The following is a 27,389-nucleotide window of genomic DNA, read 5'->3' on the forward strand; positions in this document are numbered from 1 at the left end:
TATGAGTGGATTTACAAATGCTGTTTCTCATTTGTGTGATTATAACTGTGCGTGTGTGAAGGATGAGAGGAACCAGGTGCTGATTGCTTACCTGTGGATTAGGCAGATATGGCATGATTCTTACCTGAAGTGGAATAAAGAGGACTATGATGGACTGGATGTCATCCACATCCCCAGCAGCCTGGTGTGGAGGCCCGACCTTGTCCTCTATAACAAGTACGCCCGTACGTCACACACACACACACACACACGCGCGCACACACACACCTACACCTTTCTTTCCCTGTGAGGATTGTGTTTAGCATCTTCAGTTCTCATCGTATCCTTATTTAACTATAATAGGTTAAAACTCTGTGTTACTACAGAACAATTGCAGCATTCCTTGGGAGCTAAACACACATTTCTTGAGGGCACTTCACTAATAATCTCTCTAATTGTAAGATTATAATTATACTTTTAGAATAATAATCTGTTACATAACACTTACAGCTCCAGAGTTTTTCTGTCAACAATGTCAATATATTGAAACAAAGTAAAGGATTAAAGTTAAAAAGGTCAAACATCTATTATAATTCTGTATGTGGTAAAAGTATATGGGGTACATTTACGGTATGTAATTTGTCTATCAGTGTGTTGTTAAACAAATACCTCACATGGTCACAGCTCCCATCGTGCAGATTTCATACCATGGTATAGACAAACCATATGTTGTATCTGGTAGTTTAGTACATTATATGTTTTGGATATTATGCCATAAATCATGCAAGAAATCAATGTGTTATCTTAAACTTTTGTTGACAGTGTATCACAGAAGTGTTCAATCAGTGTAATAATAATCTTTGAGGCTGTGGTCAGAAAATTACCTTCAAGGACATAGTTTATATTACTGGACTATTGTGTTGATCCATGTTAGACTGTATGCATGTGCCTAATACATTGGTAGCACATTATTGAACGCATACAACATATAGCACACAATAGCACACATGCTGATTACTGTAACTAAAGACGCAGCTCACTAAATGACACACACTAAATGACTCTTCTTTCTCCCCTCCTCCAGAGCCGACGATGACTTCTCGGGGCCGATGGACACCAACGTGAGACTGCGCTACAATGGAGAGATAACCTGGGATGCTCCCGCCATCACCAAGAGCTCCTGTGTGGTGGACGTCTCCTACTTCCCCTTCGATAGTCAGGAATGTAACCTCACTTTTGGTTCCTGGACCTACAATGGTAACCAGGTATGGAGAAATGTGTGCACGCGTGCAGCCATGCTCACTCACACCAAGGGAATGTTGTGGAGGGTAAAATCAACCTAAGTTCAGTTCATCCACCTTTTTTAGGACGGCGATCTGTATCACCTACCACCTTTATCAAGTCGATTGACTTGGTTAAATGATACAAGACTCACTCAGGTCTGGGTTGTGAGGCCATGACCTCTGTGTTAGATCAGGGGGTAATTGAGACTGGCTTGACAAAGAGATCAGACACATTACTCTTGCCTTGAGACTCACTGTACAGAGCAAAGTTAAATTTGTCTTACATCGGAAAATGTTGTTGGGGTAAGCTGGTTGTGTGCCTCCTTTACGCCCACTCACCCTTTACCCTAATTCCAGGTAGACATCTTTATGGGCATGGACAGTGGGGACCTGTCGGACTTTGTGGAAAACGTGGAATGGGAGTGCCACGGGATGCCGGCCACCAAGACCGTCCGCATGTATGGCTGTTGTTCCGACCCGTATCCAGACATCACGTACACCGTGCTCCTGCAGCGCCGCTCCTCCTTCTACATCTTCAACCTCCTCCTCCCCTGCTTCCTCATCTCCTTCTTGGCTCCTTTGGGGTTCTACCTGCCTGCAGACTCCGGGGAGAAGGTTTCTCTCGGAGTGACGGTTCTTCTGGCTCTCACCGTGTTTCAGCTAATGGTTGCTGAGAGCATGCCTCCATCAGAGAGTGTGCCGCTCATAGGTAAGAATGCATTTGTGTAGGATTCTGTTAAACCACTGTGTTTAATGTAACTGTAGCATCTTTAGAATTATTATAGTGGCTTGCACACCAGTCTGTCTTGGTGTCTGTTTAGCCATGCTAGCAGCTTGGCTATAAGGTTGTCAATCAGTTGGTCAGTCTGCTTTTAGGGTCCAGACTGGGGTCTCTCAACAGCCATTACATGAATTGCCATTAATTTTCATGGTCCTGAGATGATGTATTCCAATGACCTAATGATCTCCTGACTTTTCCTCTATCACCATCATGAGGTTGACATTTGTGGTTTTGAATGAAATCACTCTCAGGATTAACTGTTATAATCTTGGTTATTGTTAGCATTTAGCTCAAAGTGCTGCTGAGCTTCACAGAGCTGCTAGCATGGCTTTAAATTTGAGTGAAATCTCAGTTGTTCAGTGGAGGAGTTCCACAGACAACAAAAGACATGAATTATCTTTTGAGAGTTGTAATAGAAAACTTCCCCCCTGCCTCTGTTTGTTACACAGGGAAGTACTATATTGCTACTATGACCATGGTCACAGCCTCCACAGCTCTCACCATCTTCATCATGAACATCCACTTCTGTGGTGCAGAGGCTAAACCAGTCCCCCACTGGGCAAAAGTCCTCATCATTGACTACATGTCCAAGATTTTCTTTGTTTATGAGGTAGGTGAGAACTGTGCCTCTGCCTCCACCTCCTCTTCGTCTTCTCACTTCCCCCAGGACGACATCCGTCACCCGCACCTCAGCTCCCGCGCCCACGCAAATGGAAAACCGGGGAACCATGGTAGCCGAGAGGACCGGCAAAATCACCAGTACCCTAGGCCCCAGACCCCCAAACCACAACAACATCCCAGAGTGAAAGCCCAGCACCACATCACTAGAGAGGAGAGGAGCCACCTCTCTAGTTTTGCACCTGGAAAGTATGAAGGGTCCAATGGTAAAATTCCCACAGTTGACTGCTGTAAAGAAGACCAGAAGGTCCCCTGCTGCCCTGAAGACAAAAAGCGTCCACCTCAAGGCCCCACTGTAACCTTTGGCCCCTGTGTGTTCTGCAGTCATGGCAGTGGTATTCCTGGTGTGGACACCAAGCTGGTGCACAATGTTGAGTATATCGCCAACTGTTTCCAAGAGCAGAGGGCCACATGCGCAAAGGGGGCAGAATGGAAGAAGATTGCTAAGGTGATGGACAGATTCTTCATGTGGATCTTCTTCATCATGGTTTTCCTCATGAGTATCCTCATTATGGGCAAGGCACCATGACTGAGCAGCGGAGCTATGGATTTTCAAAAAAATTGACTTTATAGTCAGATAAAAAAGGTGGAAGGACTATTTTTTATAAAAATGTATGTTGAAAAATTCTTTATTAATAATAACCCTATAGATTACAATGATATGAAAATAAACATAGTATACTTTACATTGAGTGTTTTTACCCAGGTATATACAGCAAATGCTGTATCATTTAACATTAGCAAAACATTAAAACCCATGATTTCTTATACACACAGTAACTTTGTGTCCTCTATGGCAGATCATTACATTTTTTGGTCTGGATGAAATATGTCAGACTATAACAAAATATGCATCAAATTCCATGAATTTATAATCAAAGGAATATATGCATTAGGTTAGACATTAGGTACAACAAATGATTTTTCTTATATCCCTGTTCTCAGTTTTCTGTGTTGCTATTAGAGCATCCATTTGCTGCCTATACAAAACAGTCAGTGTTACAGTGATACAGTATTGCATCTTCATTGAGATGAGATAGCCTGTTGTAACGGTGCAGCTCGTTACTTTTTCCCCATCAATCATGACTTTAATGTTGATGAAAGTACTTCTTCATCTGACCATTGAATACACGTAAGAGGATCTGCTGTCAAGTTAAAATATGACCAGCAGCGACAGCACGTCTTATTCACCACTGTGAAATCAGATGCCTGGGGCTGACAGACACAGTGTTGGCGCTCACTCTGGATCCGCAGAATCATTTTTCTGTTCAAAATCATCCTGTGAATAGTTAATGAGCAAGCTTTGTTTGTTGCGCAGCCAAGGCAGTGAGAATGTAAGGTAATATGGAGCATTAATTATGTAACACAACGTGCACACTCTGACACCCACCTCTTCCAAACCCCCCTATACCTTGAACTTGGATAGTTAAGTGAATGTGTGTGTGTGTGTGAGGAACAGGAAGGAACAAAGAACAATAAGGAAGGAAAGGAAACTTAATGATGTTGATGGAAGGTAAACTACATTCATTCAAGTACAGTGCTTAGGTAGAGTTTTGAGGCATTTGTGCCTCACTTAAGTATTTCCATTTTTCTTCAAGTTAATACTTCTACTCCATTTAATTTCACATGGAAATATTGTACAACATGTTGCATTTTTAAACATGGTATGTTGATATAGATTCATCAAAGTAACTGTACATAAAACAGATAGATGTAATGCCACCTGAACCAGCAATAACATTAAAATACTGGCTATATGCTAATACATCAGTACTCTGAAAGGGGCAGTTCTTCATACCTGAATACATGCTGAAACTTCCATGCATTTACTTTAGAATATGTTTGAAAGGAGGATTTTATAGAGAACTGATGGTACTCTGTATTGTTGTAATTGTTTACGAATCCAGGTAAAAGATCAAAACCAACATGTTGGTTCCTCTACTCCAACTTTCCTAGCCTGTCTTTGACACTCAGCCCCAAGTCCATGCTGAAATCTTGAAACTGGTCTTTAATACCTACATTAAAAAAGTAATTTACAAAAAAAGCTAGCAAACCTTACTCAAACAGTTGATTTATGTATTTGTTGAGGGGTATTTTCAGCGGTGGGTTTGGTACAGGATGGTTTATGTGGGGTCCACTCAATATAAACTGCATTGTCTATGATCATTGTGCTGAAGGAGCATGTCACCCAGTGCAACATGTGGCTCACTGATGTGTTCTTAATAACTTTCAGACAACAGTGCAGTGCAGTCTTTTCATGGGATTTAGAGTGTTAAGAGTGTTTTCTTTCTTCTTCCTGTCTTCAAAATGCCTACTTTAGGTTGAAACCACAATAAACAGAAGAGTCTGAATGATAAAGGAAACAGGATTTTTAAACAAATGCCTTGACCAGATTTTCACTGCAATACCTTAAATTTACAGTAGATGGCGGTCATTCCCCACATTCTGATGGTGGATGTCCTAAAGCTTACTGTTTGAAGCTGCATGTGGCAACACAGGTCCTCTCGATTTGCACCTCACTTATTCTCTCCAAAGTGATTGTCATGCTGAAGCACAATGTGTCTGATATAAGTGAAAATATCTTTTGCTGTCTGAGGGAAGCCGACTTCATTGTGTTCCATTAATGCTCAGAGAGCTGCAGGGGCCACAGCAGGCTGTAATCACCACGGGAGACCACGAGAAGTGCAAACCATGTAATTTGGTCAAGCGCCGCAGCTCAGGCTACAGAGGGAAAGACTGCTGGGAAAATTACAAAATTTCGCTTGGAGATATATTATCTATTGCCACTCAGATTTATACACAGAAGAGGAAAATCATTGTGAATTCAACAATGACTGACAAGTGGTGGAAAGTTCTTTTACACAATTACCTTACCTGTACCTGAAGTACAATGTTTATTTTAAGTGGTAGATCTATCTATCTATCTATCTGTGTGTATATATATATATATATATATATATATATATATATATATATATATATATATATATATATATATATATATATTGTGCTACAATAGGGTGTTATTTAGAGTGTCATTGAAGTCTGATGGTCAAACTATGATCAGAAACATGCTGCTTTCAAATGGTGGTGTGAAAATGTAGGTTTTACACAGATAAACAGTGGCTCAGATGATTGTCTCAGACGGGTTAATGGTAAGGCAGGGAGCAGAGGAAAGTGGACGGGCCCATACCTTAGCTACGCCCCTGTATCATGGACCCCAGTGGTTTGAAACAGCAGCTGCTGCACGCCATCTGCAGCTGATTTAGGTTTATGTATTACTGTCCACCAGTGCTGTCATCAGCTTTGGTTTGACATAATGCTGTGTAAAACTTTAACAAGCCCCCAGTAATTTTCCAGATAGACAGAGGACATTCAACGTTAAGGAGATTAATTCTTGATCCGTGAAGAACAGGACCTTGAAATGGGCATGCGGTTGCCATGGTGATGGGAGTTCTCCACAGTATGTTGACAGACACTTGGAAAGTTTGTTTTTAAGCAGAGGCACAACCCTGGATATCTTAAGATTTAAGAGGAGTTTTATAAATTAGCGATAGTTAAGGTATAAGAGCAGGGAGTGGGGTGTAGTAAACATCTGTGGAGACGCCCATCGTCTCATAACGGATCCAGATTTGTAGCGGGGAATTAACTGGCGGTTAAAACTTTGTGTCGAGTCACTGAGTCAACAGAAGGAACAACAGTAGTGACGACCGTTAAAACCAGTGTTTCACACCTGCACCGGAGCGAGTAATTATGAAAACCGCCGAATACGAAAACAAAGAAAACAGGACACTCTTCTTATAAGGTAAGATAAAATACACTAAAATATTTGCACTTTTACCGCAGCTATCAGGCAGTAACGTTAGCTAAGTTCAATTATTAACTAGGTTGAGTTGGTTGAACGAATAATTTCGAAAATGTGATTTATTATAGTAGCGTCGCCGTCAGCTAACGGTACTTCACTTGTTTTTAAACAATTATCTATTTAACTGTTATGTACCCTAATTAGGATACTCATAGCCAGTTGTATTTTATTATTTTTATTCACTTCTAAATTTAATAAATAATAAAGCCACATTATCTTCAGGAGTGATAGTTTCGTTTAATTTCCTGCAACCCGGTTAGCTAACTCTTATTTAAACAACGGAAAGACAGTATAACTCATAGTTAATGTGCTTGTTTAAATCAACGTGGTAAAAATGTATCATTTTGCAAAATGTAAGCTTTGAGTGCATTTCTTGATATTCATCACTGGACATGTATTCACAATTAACATATTCAACTTATTTAATCTAAGTTAATTATGTTGATAAATTTGACTTGCATGGGTTAACGTAAAGGAAAGAATTTAATTGACATTGCCTCAAATAACAAAATTATCTCGGTGTCTAATGTGTATTTGTGGTTTGTGCATTATTTAAGTCCTCAAAGTATAGATTTTATGGTTTGTTTTCAGGTGCCAAAGAGACAACACATCTCTGAGATGGTGAAAAACAAAAATATTGGGGGGCATTCCAATCGCTCTTCCACATGCAAGACAAAAAAAGCTAGCTCCAAGGTTGCAAACAGCAAAGACCTGACCCTTCTGGATGACCCAGTCGACAGTGACATCCCTGCTGTTCCTCCAGAGCTCCAGATTACTGGCCAAGGTCAGCTGGGCCTCCCAGACAAAGTCTATCTGCTGGCGTCAGCCATTTTCCAGAATAACCACCTGGAGAAGCCTGCTGCTCACCGGTTGGTGAGTTATGGCAAGGAGAGAGGGGTCCCATTACCTGAAGTCAAAGATGAGGAGATGCAACGTACTGCTTATGAACTAGCCTTCAATACTCTTAAATGTAAGTTTGTAAGTGACTGTTTGCCTGAGGTGGTTTGGGTTTGTTGAACCTTGTGTCATTATCACTTTTCCCTTTTTTCCTCTTTTGCTTCCTGTTTTCTGACAAACTTGCATGAATGTATACATCCACAGCCTTTATACACTTACACTGTGTGTTTTGTGTGACTTAAGAGTGAGGACATCAGCAAATGGTGTTCAGCAGTCTCTAGTTTTTGATTCTTTTCAGGTACATTAAATTGCAAGTAAAACCTATTTGATTCCAGGCAAACAAACAGCCATTTAAAATGAGAATGAATAGCCCTGGGGAAGTTAATTGATGGGTAGAATTGGATATAGATAGATTGATGAAGGGCAAGTGGAAGAGAAAAAAAATGCTTGAATGACAAGGGGGATTTCTGTGTGATGCTACAAATCAATTTGGCCCATAATCTGTTATCTGGGACTAGGGTGGGGTCTGGGTGGCCGAAGTCACAGCGGTGTGTGTAATCACCATGGTGATAAGGTGAGCCGACTGTCAGTGCAGGAAGCTGGCTGGAATCGATTTAACGCGTTCTTAGTGGATGGAGAGGTCAGGTGGCAGGAACAGCCTTGTAGCCAGGAATGATTTTGTTCATTCTCACTATCCATCCGCTGAACTTGGATAAGCCTCGGGCTTACATGTCCCACAATTAATGCAGATCGCCTCAAAATCTATCATTTAATCTATCATCACACACCACAGCACTCTGTGCTTACATCACCCAATGAAATTGTCTATATTGCTAGGGGTAATAAGAAAGCACTTAGAGTTCTTATTACCAGAACATTGTTTTCATCTATCATCCTTTATTTATTTCTACATGAGGATGCTTGTGTGCACTAACCAGGATGAGGAGTTTGGTTTTGCTGTAGGTACTTGAAAACAAATTAATTTGCACAAGAGCATGAGCTTGAGCTCCACTTACAAGGAAAAATGGCCTGTTTGATCTTAGAATAGTTATAGTATACTGCATTACTTGTTTGCAAACTGCAAACTTAATCCTTTTTTTGTCCAGAGCTTATTTCAAAGACAAATATTCCTCTGTCTTATCAGTGCAACATTAGTACAGTTCTTCTTTATGGCTTCCATCCAATTACACCTGACATCTCTGGAATTAGCTCGTTTGTAGAATTTCAGCAGGTGGGATAATACATTACAGGTAACTCAAAGAAAGGAGGAGCTGAGAAGCCATGATTGGGTTTCAGGATAATAAGCAAATTAATTTTTCTTTGATTTTTTTGATTTTACTGTTTTTGATAATGACCACGATTTGCACAGATGGATTAAATAAATTGGAGTTGTCCTGTGTATCTGAGGCTGAATCAGTTTGCAGTGTAACACTACAGAAATTTTTGAGTATATCATTGTTAGTGGAGCAGCTTGTGCTTATTGTTCATGAAACTTTGCTCCTGTTACGGAGACATGATTGGTGACTTGCCTCGATCACATACACATTTTGGTCACATGTTGGATTCTCTCATGCTCACTGTGTGGTGAAATTGGGTGCAGATGAAATGACACAGCCGGGAAGCCAATGTTAATCTGTCCTCTTCCTCCACCTACAAGCAGTGTGACTTTTGGTGCAGAAATTGATTTGCTAGTGACACACACCCATGCTGGCAGCCACACATATACACACAAGACACATCATTCGTGCACTGCCTTGCAATGACTGATCTAAAATTGAGCTGAGGTCAGTTGTTAACCTAAAGCAGAAATGCCTCAGCAGCGAAAAAATGCACGGAGCAAAATGCCAATGAGCTCCAGTATTGATCTTGTGATTATAACACTTATCTGCTCAAAACAAAAAAGTCGCTCGGTAAGCTTCGTATCGGTGGATGAGGACACAGACTTGTTTGTTGCTGTGATTGTCAGTCACTATTAAATTATGGCATGACACTTGGTGATGACATTTACCCTGGTGTAAAGTTGACATTTCATTAACAAACACGAGGCTCAAGTCGCCCAAATGATATTATTAATATTAGCAGTAAAGTGCTAAGTTCTCTGCCCCCTCCTTCTCTTAGACTTACTCTGACTCTTCTCTATCTTTTATACCTTCAGGGCTTTTCTGTTTCTCTGACCTCTCCAGTCTCTTTAAAAAAGCCTTTTTTCTTATCTGAGTGACTCTCTGCTTGGTCACTGACCTAGAGGCAGTTTATGTTGTCAAGGTTTCATTTTCTTGTCGATTGGTCATACTGTATGTTCTCACTGGTTGAGGTACGTTCAGATGTTAAGTTATGTAAAGTCATTTTTGTGTGATTTTTTATTGGTAGAAAATAGCTGACCTTGTCGCTGGCCATGAGCCCCCCCCTCTTCTCCTCCTCCTTTCCTGTGTCCCTCTTTCTTTCCACTGGCTACTCCTCTGAGTATTTCTGCCTCATTGTCCATACTGTCCAACTGGGCAGCCAGACGCCCTTGTCAGACGACTGTGGCTGCTGTATTCTCTGTGTGCGGCTAGAAGGGTTCTTTGGACAGCTTTGTGTGAGGCTAGACTTAGAGCACTAAAGAGAGAAAGCCTGTCTTTTTTGTCCTTGACCACAATCAGAACTACTACCCACCAGTATGCCTCAGCAGATATTAAATTGTGCAGGGGAATAACACATAAGATACATTAGCTTTGGTATCGTCCAAAGGTAATTGTGTAACTGATGACGCGCACCTTTTTTTGGCTGGTCCTCTGTCAGATTAATGTGCAATCTGGTGCGCTGATGCAGAACAAAGACCTGGCTGAAGACAAGAAGAGCCTGCATTCAGGTCTGGCTCTTTCACTAAGGATTTGTTTGACTACAGTCACCATCAGTCACTGCTCATTGTATAATACCTGGATTAAAGCCACAAAACACAACCTCAACAGGAGTGCTGTGGTGACCAGTGCCTCCTGCTGGTGCACGACTAATATCTTGTTAGACTGATTCTGTCAGCTTTTAAAATCAGGAACTGTGATTTGAGAAATTGTGTCTTGTCCCACAAGTAAAATCCTGCAGTGTGTCTGCTGTTTAAAGACATTTACTCTATGTTATTTATAGCTGAATTTTCTCTGTGTTAAACTCAGCCTGCTGTGTGTGATTTATAGCATGTGGAAAACTGTGACCTCTACAGATTCAGCCATCATGGCCTCCTCTGGGGTCTGTGCTGCACTGTGCGCAGTGAGTGGTTATCTCTTCAGAGCTTATCTTTAAGACCCTCTGCAGTAATGGCCACTATTGTAAACCTTATTGAACTACACCAGCTATAAATTAGAGCACCGCTGATGATATGCCCTTGTTTCCACAATTAAAGATAAGTTCCATTACGTGCAAACATCAGTTTATGTACCTGGCTGCTTGTGTGTGTATATGGGTGAACCTGGATGCAGATATGTGTGTTTGTCCTGCCCTACACGCAATATACCCAGCGTGCATTTGACGGAGACCCAGAATACAGTTTGGCATGATTTGCGATGTTGTGATAAGTTAATAGCAGTGTCTGTGGTTTCCATGGTGTCTCAGTGGATGGGCTGTCCTGGGCTTACCTTCTGTTTGCAGCGTAAGAGGTGTGTCTGTCAAGAAGAAGAATTAACCAAGAAGGGAACCACGCATGTAGCACACACACACTGCACATTCATGTTAATGTTAAAACTGTGTTTTCACACTTACACAGACCTAAGCACATAATTTCCATCTGTTAATTACTCTTATGCAGTGACAAAAAGAGGTTTGTTCCAACCTCATTTGAAACACATCCCAATTTGAGAATTGATCCTTTTTCCCATTTCCAGTATGTAATGAGCAAACACTGTACCTGCAGAGAGGCTTTGGGAGCAGCTATTCTTTAATCCTAACATGATAACCTGGAAGGTGTTGCTGTCTCTCCATCTCTGTCAAATTGAAAAGGAAGAGCCCACTGTTCACAGATGGGAATGGAGGGGATAAGTCTGTTTATTGAGTTTTTATGTATATTTCAGATAGAAATCATCCTGCTGGTATGCGAGACAGTTGCTGCCTTCATGATATGACAGCCAGGGCATGGGGATGAAAAAATTCTATAAACCACACATAGATATGCAATAGGCAGCTCTCACAATTTTACAGTTTATAGTTTTTTCAGACACTATCTAGATTAGATAAAGAAGGTCAAGCATAGTTTAATTGGATAGCCTAGAGTAGGAAGAAAGGGAAAACTAAGTCCATTAAATTGCTGCTATGTCATATATAAGTCACAGGTGTAAAGACGATAATGAGATTCATACAAACAAACAGTAGTCTGGTGTTAAATACATGCATGCCTCTGATATTTAGTTTCACAGATGATATTTAGATGTAGCCTGTCTATCACTTAAGATGTCATTAATTCATTAGTCCTTTGACTTTACACACCCACTCACCACAGACACAATAAATGAAAGAAATGAGGCAAATGAAGACTCTGATTAAGTCTAATTAAGCGCCAAATAAGCATTTAATCATGGGAAATTAACCCCCCCCCCGTCTAATTGAATTATCTTTTCAAATTAAATCATGATCATTTGGGGTGCCTCTAGGAGCATCTCTCACTCTTTGCCCTAATCTCTTTTCTCTCTTTTTTCTAGACATGTCCTCATCATTAGATATGGATTTGTCCTTAGTAGCATATATTTTATCAGTTAATGGATAGGAGCAATTTCTTGTACCTCTATCTACTGCTCTAAATGAAAGAGTGGGGATTGGTTTCTAGGGATAATTAGACAGTGATATAAAAGATGGCACTAATATACATCATTATTACTCAGACACATAATTAGTAATGGAAATCCCTGTTACTATATTTCCATCCTTCTACCTAATCTTGTTTACTTTCTGCACAGATCAAGAACTGCTGGAGGACATCATGATTGACAGCTGCTTTTACCTCACTCAGCCAATGGTAAGTAAGTGCCACAGGACCAATATTTTTTAACACAGGAGTAGTTTAGAGGAAGTAAATATCGTAATCCTTTGGTGTATGTCAGATTTATGTGACAGAGAGGCACATGTAGAGTTTTACTGTCAATTTGCTGCTAAATATTAAAGTACTGTTGATTCTGAGAAGGGCTAGAAATTTGTTATGTTTGCTTCATGTTGTTTTCCTAAATTCCTTCACTCCCAATGCTCTGACGGTGCCTTACTCTGTGTTGTGCTGTCCAGTACTTATGTCCTGCTGTTCATACTCCACAGACTCTTTCTGTTCTGTTCTCAAGCCCTCTAATCAGTAAAAGTGGTATTGATGTGATTCAGTGATACACTCCTTTCATCAACTCACAGAACACCTTGTGTCTTTTATATTCCCTACCCTAATCACTGGGAATCACTCCCTTCGGAGTAACACATCTAAATGGTTCTATGTGGCAGAATGTGTCTGGTTGTTCCTTTATTGCTTTTCTCAAAACAAAACACCCCATTAATTAGTAATGAAATCAAAATGCCGTAACAACCCAGGGGCAGTGTGTTTGGATGTGGCATCAAGTGTATTCTGCACAGTGTCTGCCCAACGTCTGTCCTAGAACCAGTGTGCTGAACATTATTAGTGATACCAAGGCTATGCTGTGTAGCTGTAAAAAGAAAGATTCCCAGCATAGCTGCTGCTGTTAGACAGTAGAAGAACACCCCGCTACTTAAATGAAGAGGTATCCTCCGGAGGAGATTGGCATGCACTCGCCCTACTTTTAACATTCCACATAAAAGAAGCTGTGGAAAGAGGAGGGCTGCTTTTGCTGCTTCTCTAGCCGTCTGGATGGTGATAAAACATGCACAGAGCACAGAGCCTGTCTGTGTGCACACATCTGGCAGAGGAGAAGAATGAAGAAAGCGAGAGGTGGTGAATGTGTAAACAGAAAACAGAGCAGTCACGGAGTGTACAGATTGTAGACAATCAATGTCTTCTTGAATGAGGGCTCAAACATATACAGACACATTAATACACATGAATGTGTGTTTGCAAAGCAAATCCCACATATACACACATGCACTCACACTGTAGCCTGGTGAAATATGGCCCTGAGTGAAATGAATGGGTCTCCCTATGTGTTGGTGGCAGGTCGTTACTCTGCATCCCTCCAGTGAGACAATAAAGCCCAGACACAATGAGACAGTCTTTAGAACTCGCTCTCACCTCCTTTTACACTGCTGGCATCTATAAAGTTCAACCTTGATAGAGAAAGGAGAAAGAGTTGGATGAGAGGGAGTAGGTAGGCTGGAAATAGGGGGGTACATGAGGTTACTGCAAAAAGGGGGGAATGAAAAATGAAGATAGAGATAGACTTGTATGCAGAAAGAGCCTGAGGCAAAATTGATCACAACAGAGAGAGAAAATGATGCCTAAATCCTGCAGAGGATGGAAATAGCCTGAGTGACAATTTAAAACCTGAAGAGGCAAACATATTAGGTACACCACCACATTTAACATAAAATAGAACCTGTGTAGAATGAGCCTCATGAAACTTTTATCACATCGAATGCACAACTACATCCAGAATAATCTTGAATATAGTTTAGAGTTTGGTCTGTTTAATGTTAAAATTCAACTTAGTATTAATACTATGTATTTCTATTGTATCTATTATAACTCATCTCATAATACTTTAATCATTTGCCACACTGATTGATTGAATATTATTCTCAAGCCCGGCTTAAAGAAATGTGATAAAATTAAAAATTTGTCCAAGAAATGTGAGATCAAGTTCATTTCTTATGTTGTGGAGTTGCATCTGAAATGACAAACAGAGCTGGCATGTTTTGTGTGGGCTAATTTCCCAGCATGGGACGCTGTTGCCAGGTAACTCAATGACTGGGTATTTTCCCACACCCAAGGGTTTAACCTTGGTAAAAGGCGAGTGGAACTAGAGCTAGAGAGGGAGGACCGGAGAGGGAAAATGGAGTGCCACAACCTGTCTCAACCTTTCCAAAAAAATAATGAAATTAAAAACCTCTGGAATGCATAATAAGTGTCGGCTAATTCCTTAGCTGCAATATAAACCCTTGTAGCGTTCTAGCTTCTCGGCCCATTAGCCCAGTAGTGAGGATGTGGCAAGCTGTTGCTGCTGTGGAACACCATCTGCCACTAATGCAGCTGGTGCCCTCCCACCCTCAGGGACAGAGAGAGAGAGAGAGAGAGAGAGAGAGAGAGAGAGAGAGAGAGAGGGATAAACATGAAGAGAAGAAGAGAGTGAGCTGAAGGGAGAGAGATAATTGTAGAGGAGAGGTAGAGACATAACTCAGGCATCGTCCTATGTTTAATTAAATAGCAGGGGTGGGGTCATGGCAGGACATCCTTGAGCTACTATGTGTGTGTGTGTCAGTTTCTGAAAACACGATAATCTAGCCTCTAAATCAATACAGATAAATACTATCACTGCACTGTGCCCCTCATTAAGTAACCACATTAGAGCTTCCTCCAGTACACTATTATCAGATATCAGATTGTGTTGGTTTTATGCACATTTAGATTCTAGACATGTGCAACTTGCAGCTGACTTTTGAGGTGTAACTATTCAATAAATAAAAGCTTGCTCCCCAGCCCTGTTATTAAAAATTAGACATTGTCTATTATATGTGCAGTCTCTGTCCTTGTTCCCCCTTTTCCATTGTTCCCTTGTTAAAACAGAAGTCACCGGTTAACTGTAGCTTTTGTTCTTATGCCTCTAGCCAGATGATCAGATGAGCCTCGTTGCAGTCATGCTGCATGACTTCCAGGACAGGAAGTTCCTCCCACGGGAGCGCCAAGGGGATGAGATCATACAAGAAGTTAGAGATGTGGAGAACTACCTCCTCAAGTAAGACAAGAAAAATAACAAGGAACACAAGATAAGAAAGAATCCAATTTGAAATTATAAAAGGGACAAATTGAGGAAAAAGTATAGAAGGGGTAAAAACACTTTTTTCCTTTTGTATGTGTTGTGTGTAGGTTTAAAACCAAGCTGGCTGCCTCTCTGGCTCGCTGCAGGATCAAACACGATCTGGTGTCCATTGAGTGTATCCTGCCGGAGAGTGTGAAGACGAAGCAGGAGAGATCAAGCAGCCTTCCACTTTACGCATGGGTCAACACACTGAAGAGCAGGTCAGCTGAGCACCATACTGAGCACACACAGACTTACTGTACACACTGAAAAACTCTTCTCATACATAAAGTGTAGTATGAGTACACCCACACCCACTCACAAGTGGATTCTGTACAACTGTCCATGCACACCTGTAAGTAAACACAGGAATGCATTGTAAGCATCTACACACACACCTTCATCTACACACAGACCTTTAACTTGGGGTGGTGCCCAATGTTTTATGGGCCAGGTGCCCAGCTGACATGCAATTAAACCACCACTACACGTGTATGTGTGTAGATGTGTGTGTCTGTGTGCTAATGTGTGTTCCTGCACGCGCCCCGTCAGGCTGATTCAGCTAGGTGTAAATCCTGCTGCTGTGGACAGATTCAATCAGCAACAACCCTCAGCAAGCTCTGGGACTGTAAAGGTCACCTGTTGGGATGAGTGGTGTGGGTGTGTGTGTGTATTTTAATGTTTTTTTTTACTGCACATATTACCATTACAGTCTTTTTAAAGGCCATATAGCAATTCTACACACTATTATTACCTATGATGACAGACCTCCTCTTTCTCCCTTTCTGCCTCATCCCTCCTCTCCTGGGCTTTCACTAATCTCTCTCCTCTCTCCTCCTCTCCTTTTCTTCTAGTCTTGATGAGGTCCAAGGTGTACTGAAGAGTGCAGGCTTCTCACAGGTGAAATCGATTGGGGAGCTAGAGGGCCAGACCTTCTGCCAGGATCCCCACTGTGGGGATATACTGGTATTCCCTGCTCAGCTGAAAGCTCAGCTGTACTCCACCAAACTGCTTAGCGACCACAAACTCATCATCCAGGTACAAGCTGCGCAGACAGAGGAAGTTTTTGACAAGGGCAGCCTCCTCCCTGTAAACTTAAATACACCTGTGGAAATCTGATAGGCCCCCATCCATCTTCTCTGATATTTATGATTTCACTCTGGTAATGGACTTGCTCAAATTGATTATAAGACGGAGATCCCTTATGCCAACTAAGATTAGTTTGCTGAGATACAAATATTTCACATCACTTCCTCTCATCTGGCCGTACTTCACTTTGAGCCATAAAGAAATCTCCAGTCTGGGAGGGGGTGAGCGATTTAATCATTTAATTTCTACTCCATTAAAGTCAAGCTGCCATACAAACCGTAAGCAGCACACAGCACCACAACACCATTAAATCAGATTTCGCAGCCAAATTCAATCACATATTCAACACCGCCGCCTAATTAATCACCTCCCTGTTTCTCCACTTCTTCCCTCTCACATTTTATGGGTCTCCATCACACCATCTTCCTCCTGCTTTTTTACAAATGTCCTTATTCTTCACTCCATCCTCGCTGGTTTGTCTTTCCTGACAAGCCCTGTGATCTGGCTGCTAACTACAGAAACTCAACCCAGCTCAGTGTCTCCACAGGGATAAGTTCAGCACTATTTCCAGAGGGGACTGCATTGATTGAAGGACATCTCTGTAATCTGACTGCACTGTTGCTGTGATTCTTTTTCTTCATTTCTCTTTTGCTCCATCTCCTCCTCTTGCCTCCCCTCAGTACCTACTTTGCAACAACTGCTCCCAACTCCCTCTCCTCTATTCCCACCTCAGTTCTATTTATCACTCTCGTACAGTGTAACTCTTCCTCCTAGTTTCACTTATCTACATCACTTTGCAGAGTGTTGCTAAAAACTTGGAACTCAAAGTCTTCAACTCAAACGTAAAGGTAGAAATCTGTTAGTATCTCTACTAAACTAATGATTTTACTCAATGTGGCCTGTAGGATAAGTCGTGCAGCCTGGGCCCAAATGCAATGTGTTCCGTGTCACCAGAGGAAGGAGATGTTCTCATGGTGGGCTGTTTCTCTGGCCTCACTGTTGCCCACACTGCCTCCCTAATAGCTGAAAAACATAAAGCCAACAGCAAAAGCCAGCCCACAGTTTACGTTTGTGTCAGCGATCGTACAGACGCTCAGAGAGAAGATCTACAGAAGGCTGTCTCCGCCATGGGCTGCAAAAGTAGGCACAGACTGTCATTATTGTCATAATGTGTTTGCATTTTTGTATGAAAGATAAAAGAAGATATACAGAAAGAAATAGAAACAGAGAAAACTGCTATTAAAGCATAGCTGAAAATTGCTATTATGGTAGAGCAAAGTAAGTAAATATCATGTTGACAGTGTTTTTGTGAGCTGACCAATTACAGCAAAGACTTTGGTGTTTACACAGAAAGTTTCATTTAAAAAGATTGGTAGTCTGTTGTTGTCAGCAAATTTTCAGAGACTCTTACTGTAGATGCAGCCAGTGTACTTTGGACCAGATAGTGTCTGCTGAGATTCCAGACTGTATGTAAATATTATTTGCTGATAGTGGCAACCACCCTAGCTGGTCATTAGGGAAACAATTAAGTGCATGTCAAAGCTGACATTTTTATAATTGCAAAAGATGCCTTCAGGCAGGGAATTATTCTACAAAGAAATGTAGCGGGACATTGTGAATAAACTGTAAGCATTGAGCAAATGTGTGTTTTTGATTATGTGGTTATCATAACACTGTACGTACCTGTTACTTAGATGTGAAGCTCATACCCGAGGTCTTCCAGTCTTTGGACAGTAGTGACAAGCGACTTCAGAAGGTGCACATCATCGTGTTGACACCCAAGTGTTCTGTGTCTGCAGTCAGCAACCCGGTTGAATACATACTGCAAGAGAATGGAGGTATGTAGTGATCTGTGCATTGAGCCAGGCCATAAAGTGTGGACTTGGGAAATAACCTAGTCTACATTACACCCTGTTGTGTCCATACTACAGTGTACTCACAACATCCTGGCTTCATACTGCAAGAACAAAGTCATTTTCTGTGAATGCAAATTGAAATTGTAATTACCTAGTTTTGAGGTTTGATGCAGCAAAATTTATTGAAAAGCAATGATTTAATTTGAATAATTTGTATAAAATAGAACTATTTCACATCAAACAAGTCTGTTTCAGAGGTTTCCATTACTTGATTCATTCTTTTTCTGTGTTCAAACAAGATCAAGAACATTTCTATGAATATCAATGTCCATTTCATCCATTTTATTGCCATGTTTGAGCTAGTTTTAAAGATAGCTCTTGATAATCCACCTACAGTCCTTTCACAGTCTGCACATCCAAACACTTGAACAAACCTGTCAAATCAAGCTCATCCATCTACTTATGTGTATGTCATATTATCTATAATCTGTACTTACAGGCAGCACACTCTTAAATAGAACAATTAATAACACTGAGTTTCCTCTCTTCTGAAAAGCCTCTCCCTTTTTTTCTTAGACACAGACCTGCTGCAGGACTTATCCCAGGGCTCCATAGCCCAGAGCAAACTGGAAGCTCTGGTGGCCCAGCAGAGGAAGGATATTGATCATGCCTTAAAGTGTGAGTGTTGAACCACCTGCACTTGTGTAGACACGCACACACACACACACACACACACACCATGTGATCTCTCTTGTGCTTGTAGCCTCTCTCACTTCTCTGACACAATGAAGCTTATAGTTTCTAATTATCTAATCTCGTATGCCATTAGACTGAAGCCTGTGGTGTCCCTGGGAGATCGTCTGAGTCTTAATTAGGAATGCTAATGTTGCTCTGCGCCGGTCAGCCACAGTCTGCTGCAGCATTCCTTGCATTTTAAACAACCGATTAGTAATTCTGCTTTGTATTGAATAGATTCTGTAGAGCTGAACTTGGCAGAAGGACCTACTTTGTTGAGTCACATGATATGTAGAGCAATATATATTCTATTGTAGTTTACATAGACATTACAGTCCTTTTCTGTGCTCAGAGCTTTTCTGCTTAGTTGTATCCTGTTTATTTTATTTTATTCCATTCAGTAGATTGTTAATCTGTCTCCATGAGCTACACTCATTTCCCTTAGTCTGTCTTGTGTGTGCTCTTCTTTCTGTGTTGGCCTGGGTCACGCTCATCAAGCAGGTGGAGTCTTTCTGTTAGAGACAATGAAAGCCAGCACCTCTAATCGCACTGTCATCGACTGGCCCTCTCTATATTTTTGCCAGTGTAGATACTTTCTAATAGGACTGTTAATTAATGGTGGGCGTGTATCGAGTGCTTTAGCTCGGTTGAGTTGATGGTCTCATTTCAGTGTCTGTTCGTAGGCACACACTTGGTGAAATGCTCACACAGACATCTATACACGCATGCACGCACACACACAGACACACAGACACACACACACACATGCCTCCTTAGCCCTTAATGTCCCAGCTGTTAGGTGGGTATGTTGTGAAGCAGGACACCTGAATGACAAATGTTTCTGTCTCATGCCTCAGTCCCTTTGTCCTCTCGACTCAGTTTCACTTCTGTACAAGTGATGATTCACATTGGTTTGGAGCAGATTTTCCTAATTTGAGCAGGTTTTATTTGTTACCAGCTCTGTGATAATTGTTTCTGTCTGACTGTAATTAGTGAGCAAGAAAGAAATCAAAACTCAAATGAAGGGAATCAAACTGCCACCAACCCCACAAATCTACAAGCCAGCAGCAGTTGAATAAAATGAGCAATGTACATACATAAACAGCATGAAGAAATTAATATTAAAGAACCCATTTCTTCAAAGGGAGCGCTTAATGAGGAGGATGGCTCAGTTTGAATAATCAAATTTAATTGTCATGAAGTGAGAAGAAGAAACACTCTGACTGAATGTGTGTGTGCATATCTCTTCGTACTGGTTTAATTGAACATGAAATTAGTTTGTTGTTTAGAGGTGTGGTCATATGTCAATAAAACAGCTCTGTTTGTATGCATGATGTGCCACATGTTTTTCAGATTTTAATGTATATGGGCCATATGGTTCCAACACAGAGGGGTTAAGTATTATCTACATATATTTATATACATGCAATATGTAGATACAAACATACATGTTTGTATACAGTCCCCAAGGTTTTGGCAGTGGTGTACTCTACCTGTTCTTCATACCCAGAGGAGAATGAAGAGGTGGTGAACAGAGCCCTTGAACAAGCCAAGGCCCGCTCTGAGCAGGAGGGGGAACCAAAACAAGCAAACTTCAGGTCAGCCTCAGTATCTGTACCCCAGCACCCTGGTGCACATTCTGCATCTGTCTCTGTCACTGTCTTTCTTTGTCTGTTTGCCTCGCTGTCTGTCAGCCTGCCGAGTTGTTTGTCTGTCTTCTTTCAGACAGGTTTCTGTCAAAAGTCTCAGCACACCTCAGGCAGGAACTGAAGGAGATTCAGTGAAAATATAATCAAAGGTGCCATTTTATGTCTCTAAATGCTGTGAAAAGGGCAGAGAAAAAAGATTTGCAGACAGCTTGCCTTCCCATAGACATACTCTATATTTTTCAATAGGGTTTTTGTTTGTGTGTGTGTATGTGTGTGGTTTGAAGAACTTGAGACTTGTTGAAGTCCACCATTCCTGTAGACTTAAATGTACCAAGGCTGACTGCTCTCTGCAGTAAGCTGGCCTGGTGTGCTGGCAGTGCCTCAGGCTAGCATAAATAACACACAAGTAAGATTATTGGTATGGAAACACTGCCTTTAACTAGACAACTGATGCCTGTGTGGATTTTAAAGAAACAATTGATTAGTCGATCTACACAAAATTCATCTGCAAAAGAAATGACAATTGAACTGTTTAATACAGTTATTGAGCAAATACGCCAAAGATTCACAAGTTTGCTGCTTTTCTCTGATTTTTGTCATTGATTGTTGGTCGGAGAAAACACAACATTTAAAAACATGACCGCATGCTCTAGGAACATGTATTTGTATTGGGCATTTTTCACAAATTTTATAGACTGCACAATAATTGAGTAATTGAATAAAATAATCCAAATAGTGTAATTTTCTTACTTACTCAGTTCAGCAGCTACCCCATGTGTTTTTTCATATAATGTATTTTTCTTTTCTTTACGCATTTTGTTTATTTAATACAGGCTTAGTCCATCCTTGTTCAAATATCCTGACAATGCTGAGGGCCCAGAAGAAACAGACCCCTTCTTCATGCTGGAGCCCTCAGAACAGAGTAATGGCTGCTTCCTAGCTGTTCTCACCAGAGAGGTGAGCATCACTACAACATCTAGAAACCTCAGGATTATATCTGCATTCCCAGTGTTCACTATATTATTTATCTGGACATAAGATATCTACCACAGGATGGCTAAGGTCAGTTTTGTGTTTTTCTGACTTGCACATGTATGTAAGCAACATATATATATATATAATACTTCAGCACATCACATTTGCATTCTGTCTTAGATTCTTAAAATGTAAAGTCAAATCCTTTTTCTACATGACGTTAGGGGTCTACATGATATTTTTACTTCCTGAACATAATCTGTTGTAGCTTAAATCCTTAAAAAAGTAACATCACCAGTCCACTGCTCTGCTGCTTTCAGTCAGTACAGCCAAAGAGAAAGAGCAGGGACAAATTTAGCTCATTTAGCATCCGGCCCTGGCAAGCTGTCTGGTCTCCAGTGACAGGAAAGTTCCAACATTAGTGCTGGACCTGACCAAGGACTTAACCAGTGTGATACCAGTGTTTGCCTGACAATTTGTTCAGTTGTTTAAGAGCTGTGTGCAAACAGTAGATACAGCATTTGAGTGTGGTTTCTTATACACATAAAGTATACACTGAGGTGAAACACTGACTGATCCCTTATTTATGTCTACTGAGACACTCTCTTGTCCTTCACCTGCTCTCCTCCTGAAAAAACATCACACAGTTGGTTCTCTCATGGATACACACAGATACCAACACAACAGAGACAAGGTGAAATAAGTTTAATTGGTGAAACTTAAGACAGGCGTGGGTATTACAATGAAGCAGGTGCACTGTGCTGTCTGCTGTCTGTCAAAAACAGGCATCTACTGGGAAACTGAAGCATGTTTATCTAAGTGCAGAAACAGAGCCCTTTGAACAGGAGGGTACGCAGGGAACCAAGCTACTGAAGTTGAGATCAGGTGAAAATGAGCATTGCGGACTGTGACAGGTACTCAGTCAAACACCAGAGACAGAAGAAAGTAGAGGAGGAAAGAGGTCAGATGGCTAGAAGAAATGAGAATGTTGGGTCACTGATGCCTCCGTCCTGGCTGAGTCTAATCAGCAACAAGAAAGGAAAGTGTGAGATGTACAAGGAGAAGGTGGTGAGATGAGTGTGAATGAAAAAAAATCTGAAAGTAGAGGAGGACATTGTCTGGGTCAGCTTTAGAAATAGAAATCAGGTAAGTCAGGATGAGATGAGGGGATGAGAGGAGTGAGGGAGAGGTTGAAGTCAACCTCTGAGTGCACAGTTAAAACAGGGAGTTGGAGTCTTGGATTTCATAGTACATAGGACAAACTGAAGAGGTGAATGTTTGTGGAGGTTTTTAGAAATTACATGTAAAATTAGACATTGTGTAGACACAGCAAGAAATCTGGGATGGAGGGATTTGGGTTTATTGTGGCAAAAAGAAATGTCAGTGTCTGAAAGGAGCTTTCTGATTAATTTTCTGACTCTTTTATGAACACTTGTAACTGGGACGCGCTGTTTCTGACTCTATTGCTGAGCCATAGACTTTCATTGCTTCATAAAGTCTCTTTCTTAATCTTTTATTTCAGCCAAAACTCATCCTCTCTACAGTCCACTTTCATCTGTCTCTCTTTCTTATTATTTAGACCAGACAGTACACTGTACCAGGCAGTAAACCCAGCTCTAACTGGCCAAAGGTGCAGTGTGTTGCAGTAGATCTTCAGGGTTGGTAAATGCATTTCAGCAATTCTCATCAAGTCTGTGCGACTGGGCTTCCCCACGTCCTCATAATCCACAACATAGCCACGTTTACGACGTACTCCCTCACATTATGAAATCCGCTCTTACACTTATAATGCCAGTGCAGGGTTATTAAGCAATCTTTCCCCCACCGGGTGTGACAGAGCTCTCTCGCACTGTAGTGTCTGTTTCTCTCTGGCCATTCATCATGTTTTATTCCTCCACAGACAGGAATGAAAAGATAATCAAACTGCTGTAATGGTGCCTCAAACAGGATTTTTTTTCTCACTACCTCCAATAAACTCAGCTAATCAAAAGTTATTGTGGCACTCTGAAAAGCGTCATAAAAACAGCAATTATATAAGTGTTTGAATGCTGTCTGGCTTACATCGACTGTCATAGCAGCGCCCAGTGACATTCTTTATGAGCCCCCATATAGGAACAGCTGGGGACGATAAAGATGTTCAAGTGATATGTTTCAGGCCAATTTTTTTTTAGAAGAAGCAGACACATCACAGGTGGACTCTAAAAAACCCTAACTGCTGAATTTGGGCAATATTGATAGGAGATTTAGAACCCTACACCTTTCCTTTTACATTGTTTTTTCTTTTCATTGTTTAAGAAGAGTTTCATAAATTTGGATATAGTTGCCAAGATATACTGGGTCTAATGATTTTAGACAAAAGTGCTGAAACAGAATGGGTTCAGCTTCAGGGTATGCTGTGGAAAATTAGTTTGGCAGAGTGTAGAAGGAAATGAGGGATTTACAGAGCAGTGCGTACTTGGTTAGTGAAGATGGAGAGGAAGTGAGATTTACAGGGGTGGAGGGAAGAAAGGGAGGCAAAGGAGAGTGTCTGTTGAATAATTCAGCGCCCCCTGTCTGTATGAGTTAGCATCAATGAAGTTCAGGGCGTCCACCAAAGACTGCATTACAGAGGTGCTTCTAAAACATGTTTACCTGTGTGCACAGTGTATCAACAGACACAGGTACACGCACAGGAGCACAATGCACACTCCTTGTATGCACAGGCACACTTTATGTACGCAGACATACCTGTGTACACAGAATTACAGATAGCGTATACAAACACATATACGCATTTGCATTAAAGTACAAGCAAGCACTTAAAAACAAAGTACACACATAAACCCACACAGGCTGCATGTCCCCATAGTGTACACTGTGCTTGTGAATAATTCAGGCATTGAGGAGAGCAGTAGGCAGCTGTGTGGGTTGGTGCTGAGACAGCAGGTGACCCTGCACCCAGCAGCAAGGACATGGTGGCTGTCTCCTCTCCAATATTGAATATGATGTACAGCAACTCAACCATTAGTTATTTTATTTGTTATTATAAATTAATATATATTAATATATTTAGTATATCCATTTAGTGTTGATTGTATGAGTTTCCTTAGTGTTTAAACAATGAGGATATTGTAATAGCATACATTTCTTTGTGTGATACCACCAGGTTCCTAGTGTAGAATAATAGTGTACAATATTCCTTACACCAAACTCTGTAGTGTCTGAGCCTGTCAGTTAGTGAAGTTATCTGGTATCTGGAGGGCTGGCTGTATGCTTCAGCATAGAGTAATTACAGTAAGTTTCCCTCACCAAAACACTTTCAGTTATCTGGTCATATCTTTTTCTTGATCTTTCTCACTTCTCAACAGTCCGAGCCAGTGGTCACAGAGGCACCACAGGAAGTGCTGGCCAGAGCAAATGCCAAAGGCATACTGGACAGGATCGGCTCCAACCAGCCAATCAGAAAAGAGCACCATGGACATACCAACAGGATGGCAAAGGCAGCCATTAGTCGTGCCTCTCAGCCCCACATTTCTGTCAGTCTTCAGTACAAACACCAAGAGACCAAGAGCAGCAGCAGTACTACACTGTGTGGACATCAGGAATTTACTAACAGGCGACAGTTATCACAAGGTGGGCATGATTACTTCAGTCATGTATGTATAGCTGTATGTAGTAACGGGTACATAAAGCTGATGAAAGGAGTGGTGACATTTTGGTAAATGTGCGTATTTGCCTTCTTGCTAAAACTTAAATGAGGGTATTATAATAGCATTGATACCTCTCTCATGTGCATCCATTAAATATGAAGCTACAGACAGTTAGCTTAGCATAAAGACTGAAAATGGAGGAAACCGCTTGCCTGATTCTAAAATTTGATTCTTGTTTGTCCTTGGACAGAGCCAGGCTAGCTGTTTCCCTTGTGTCCAGTCTTTGTGCTAAGCTATGGTAACCATCTCCTGGCTTTAGCTTCATATTTACACAGACAAGACAGTAGAATTAATCTCCTCATCTAGAAAAGATGAAGAAAGTGAATAAGCATATTTTTTCCCAAAATGTCAAACTATTCATTTAAGATTTTCGCTGAGAGGAGCATCATGAAATAAAATAGTTCAGCTTGTGATGCCCTTTACTATTATTCCTCATGCCCTTTCCCCAGTGCTTTCTGCATTTTGGTAAAAAAAATTAATAAATAGTCCTCTCCTGCAGACCTCTATCCCATTGTTTTGTCTTCTAGGAAAACCCAAAACACTGCGCTTGCAAACAATAAAGAACCCTGTGTCCAGCCCGTTCTCTTCCTCCAAACAAGAAAGCTCCTGCTCCTCCTCTCCCAAACCAGAAAACAGCACACCCACTAAAAGTACCACCACTACCACCAATCTGCGCTCCGCCCCTCCTCTTGCCACCCCTGTTGTCCGTCCTCGTAGAGCTCAACAGGAGGTGCTGAAGCCCGTGGTGCTCGTCCTGCCTCCCGTTCACTTCCCCAATTTCTTCCCGCCCCAGCACAGCCGAACTGGATTCAGCCCCAGCTTCAGCTACAGCAAGTGGAGGAACCCTAGTCAAACTGTACCCCTCTCCCGCTCCAGTGGTGGCCTCTCCAGGGACACTTTGATGAAATCCCGTCCTCTCTTCTGAGCTCAGAAAAACCAACATATGACAGAAGCATTAACTTTTGTGCCAGGTGCTCACTTAAATAAAGTCAGTAGTATTTGAATCTAACACCAACAGTGTTGTTCAGCTGCCAAATTTCATAGAGCATGTGAATGTAAGTCACCTTAAATCTAGAGCCATTATTACTTGTCATTATTACAAAGTAATTATTACAGTGTCTTTGCATTCCATAAAGAACAACCTTGCCACAGTCAGAATCTAATCAAATTCCATATTTATAGGGCTGGGCCAATGTCGTTTCAATGTCACTTCATGATGAATAGCTATTACATAGGATTCCAAGTGACCTGAAAAATGAAAGGACATATTCAAGAAAGCTGCTCCTTTTTCTTTTGGTAATGCATTTATTGTCACAACAGATTACATTTACATGGTGTAGAGATGAGTGAAGAACAGAACTGAAATGATTTACAGCATCTCTCTGTTTATTTTGTGTATGTGTGTGTTTGTTTGTGTTATTCGTTTAGATTGGACCGCATTCACAGAGTTCATGTCGAGTGCAGGTGGTGGCCCCGAGCCATAGGAGCAGTGTAAAGGTTTTTGATAGCAGTGACAGCAGACTTTTATCCCGCTGTATGTGCATATTTGTGTTTGTATATTTGTTTGTGAGTGGGCGTAGACCGTCTGGATTTACTGAGGAAGAGAAATGTAGTTAACCCTTACTGTATGGCACAGATATTATCTTTTCTATGCTGCCCAAGCAGGTCGAATGCTATTGTACCACTGTTCATATAGCCACAAGCACATCACATCTGCCAAAGTTGGAGCCTGGATCTGGATTTTCTTGCTACTACATAAATCTTGGGTGTATGCATAAAGATTCCTGAGGAAATTGTAATGTTTGAACATAAGAAATGTAACATTCTTGAGCTTTGAAACAAATTTTTTCCTCTAATGTATGCAAAATCTAACTAATTTTCAAAGCTTCAAAATACATTAAAAACTCTTACCTTTACTGAACAAGCCATTCATCAAGGAATGGGAGGTAAAAATTATAAAATGACAATCCTTCATTGTAGTTGTGTAAATG

The 27,389-nt window shown here is 41.1% G+C and overlaps 2 protein-coding genes across 2 annotated transcripts; both read left to right on the forward strand.

Moving 5' to 3' along the window:
• The first annotated feature begins 997 nt into the window (after nt 1-997).
• Nucleotides 998-3,535, forward strand: LOC108899155 (neuronal acetylcholine receptor subunit alpha-9-II). Its single transcript, XM_018699432.2, has 3 exons — nt 998-1,244; nt 1,620-1,971; nt 2,493-3,535. Exons 1-3 carry the CDS (start codon nt 1,089-1,091, stop codon nt 3,248-3,250), a joined length of 1,266 nt encoding a protein of 421 aa, XP_018554948.2. The 5' UTR covers nt 998-1,088; the 3' UTR covers nt 3,251-3,535.
• Nucleotides 3,536-6,146: 2,611 nt separating this feature from the next.
• Nucleotides 6,147-27,365, forward strand: LOC108899183 (putative methyltransferase NSUN7). Its single transcript, XM_018699474.2, has 13 exons — nt 6,147-6,526; nt 7,178-7,556; nt 12,400-12,458; nt 15,215-15,342; nt 15,474-15,626; nt 16,260-16,443; nt 17,400-17,634; nt 18,189-18,332; nt 18,927-19,028; nt 20,548-20,683; nt 21,568-21,691; nt 25,057-25,321; nt 25,926-27,365. The coding sequence occupies exons 2-13, from the start codon at nt 7,205-7,207 to the stop codon at nt 26,321-26,323; spliced, it is 2,280 nt and encodes a 759-aa protein (XP_018554990.1). The 5' UTR covers nt 6,147-6,526; nt 7,178-7,204; the 3' UTR covers nt 26,324-27,365.
• The last annotated feature ends 24 nt before the right edge of the window (nt 27,366-27,389 follow it).

Source organism: Lates calcarifer, linkage group LG8, assembly GCF_001640805.2.
Source record: "Lates calcarifer isolate ASB-BC8 linkage group LG8, TLL_Latcal_v3, whole genome shotgun sequence".
NCBI lineage: Eukaryota > Metazoa > Chordata > Actinopteri > Centropomidae > Lates > Lates calcarifer.

Excerpts from the sequence above, each read along its gene's own strand:
- LOC108899155 (XM_018699432.2), top strand. The coding sequence starts at position 1,089 with ATGGACACCAACGTGAGACTGCGCTACAATGGAGAGATAACCTGGGAT. Across the intron at positions 1,245-1,619 it reads GGACCTACAATGGTAACCAG|GTAGACATCTTTATGGGCAT; the intron begins GTATGGAGAAAT and ends CCCTAATTCCAG. Across the intron at positions 1,972-2,492 it reads AGAGAGTGTGCCGCTCATAG|GGAAGTACTATATTGCTACT; the intron begins GTAAGAATGCAT and ends TTTGTTACACAG.
- LOC108899183 (XM_018699474.2), top strand. The coding sequence starts at position 7,205 with ATGGTGAAAAACAAAAATATTGGGGGGCATTCCAATCGCTCTTCCACA. Across the intron at positions 15,627-16,259 it reads GTCAACACACTGAAGAGCAG|TCTTGATGAGGTCCAAGGTG; the intron begins GTCAGCTGAGCA and ends CTTTTCTTCTAG. Across the intron at positions 19,029-20,547 it reads TATTGATCATGCCTTAAAGT|TCCCCAAGGTTTTGGCAGTG; the intron begins GTGAGTGTTGAA and ends GTTTGTATACAG.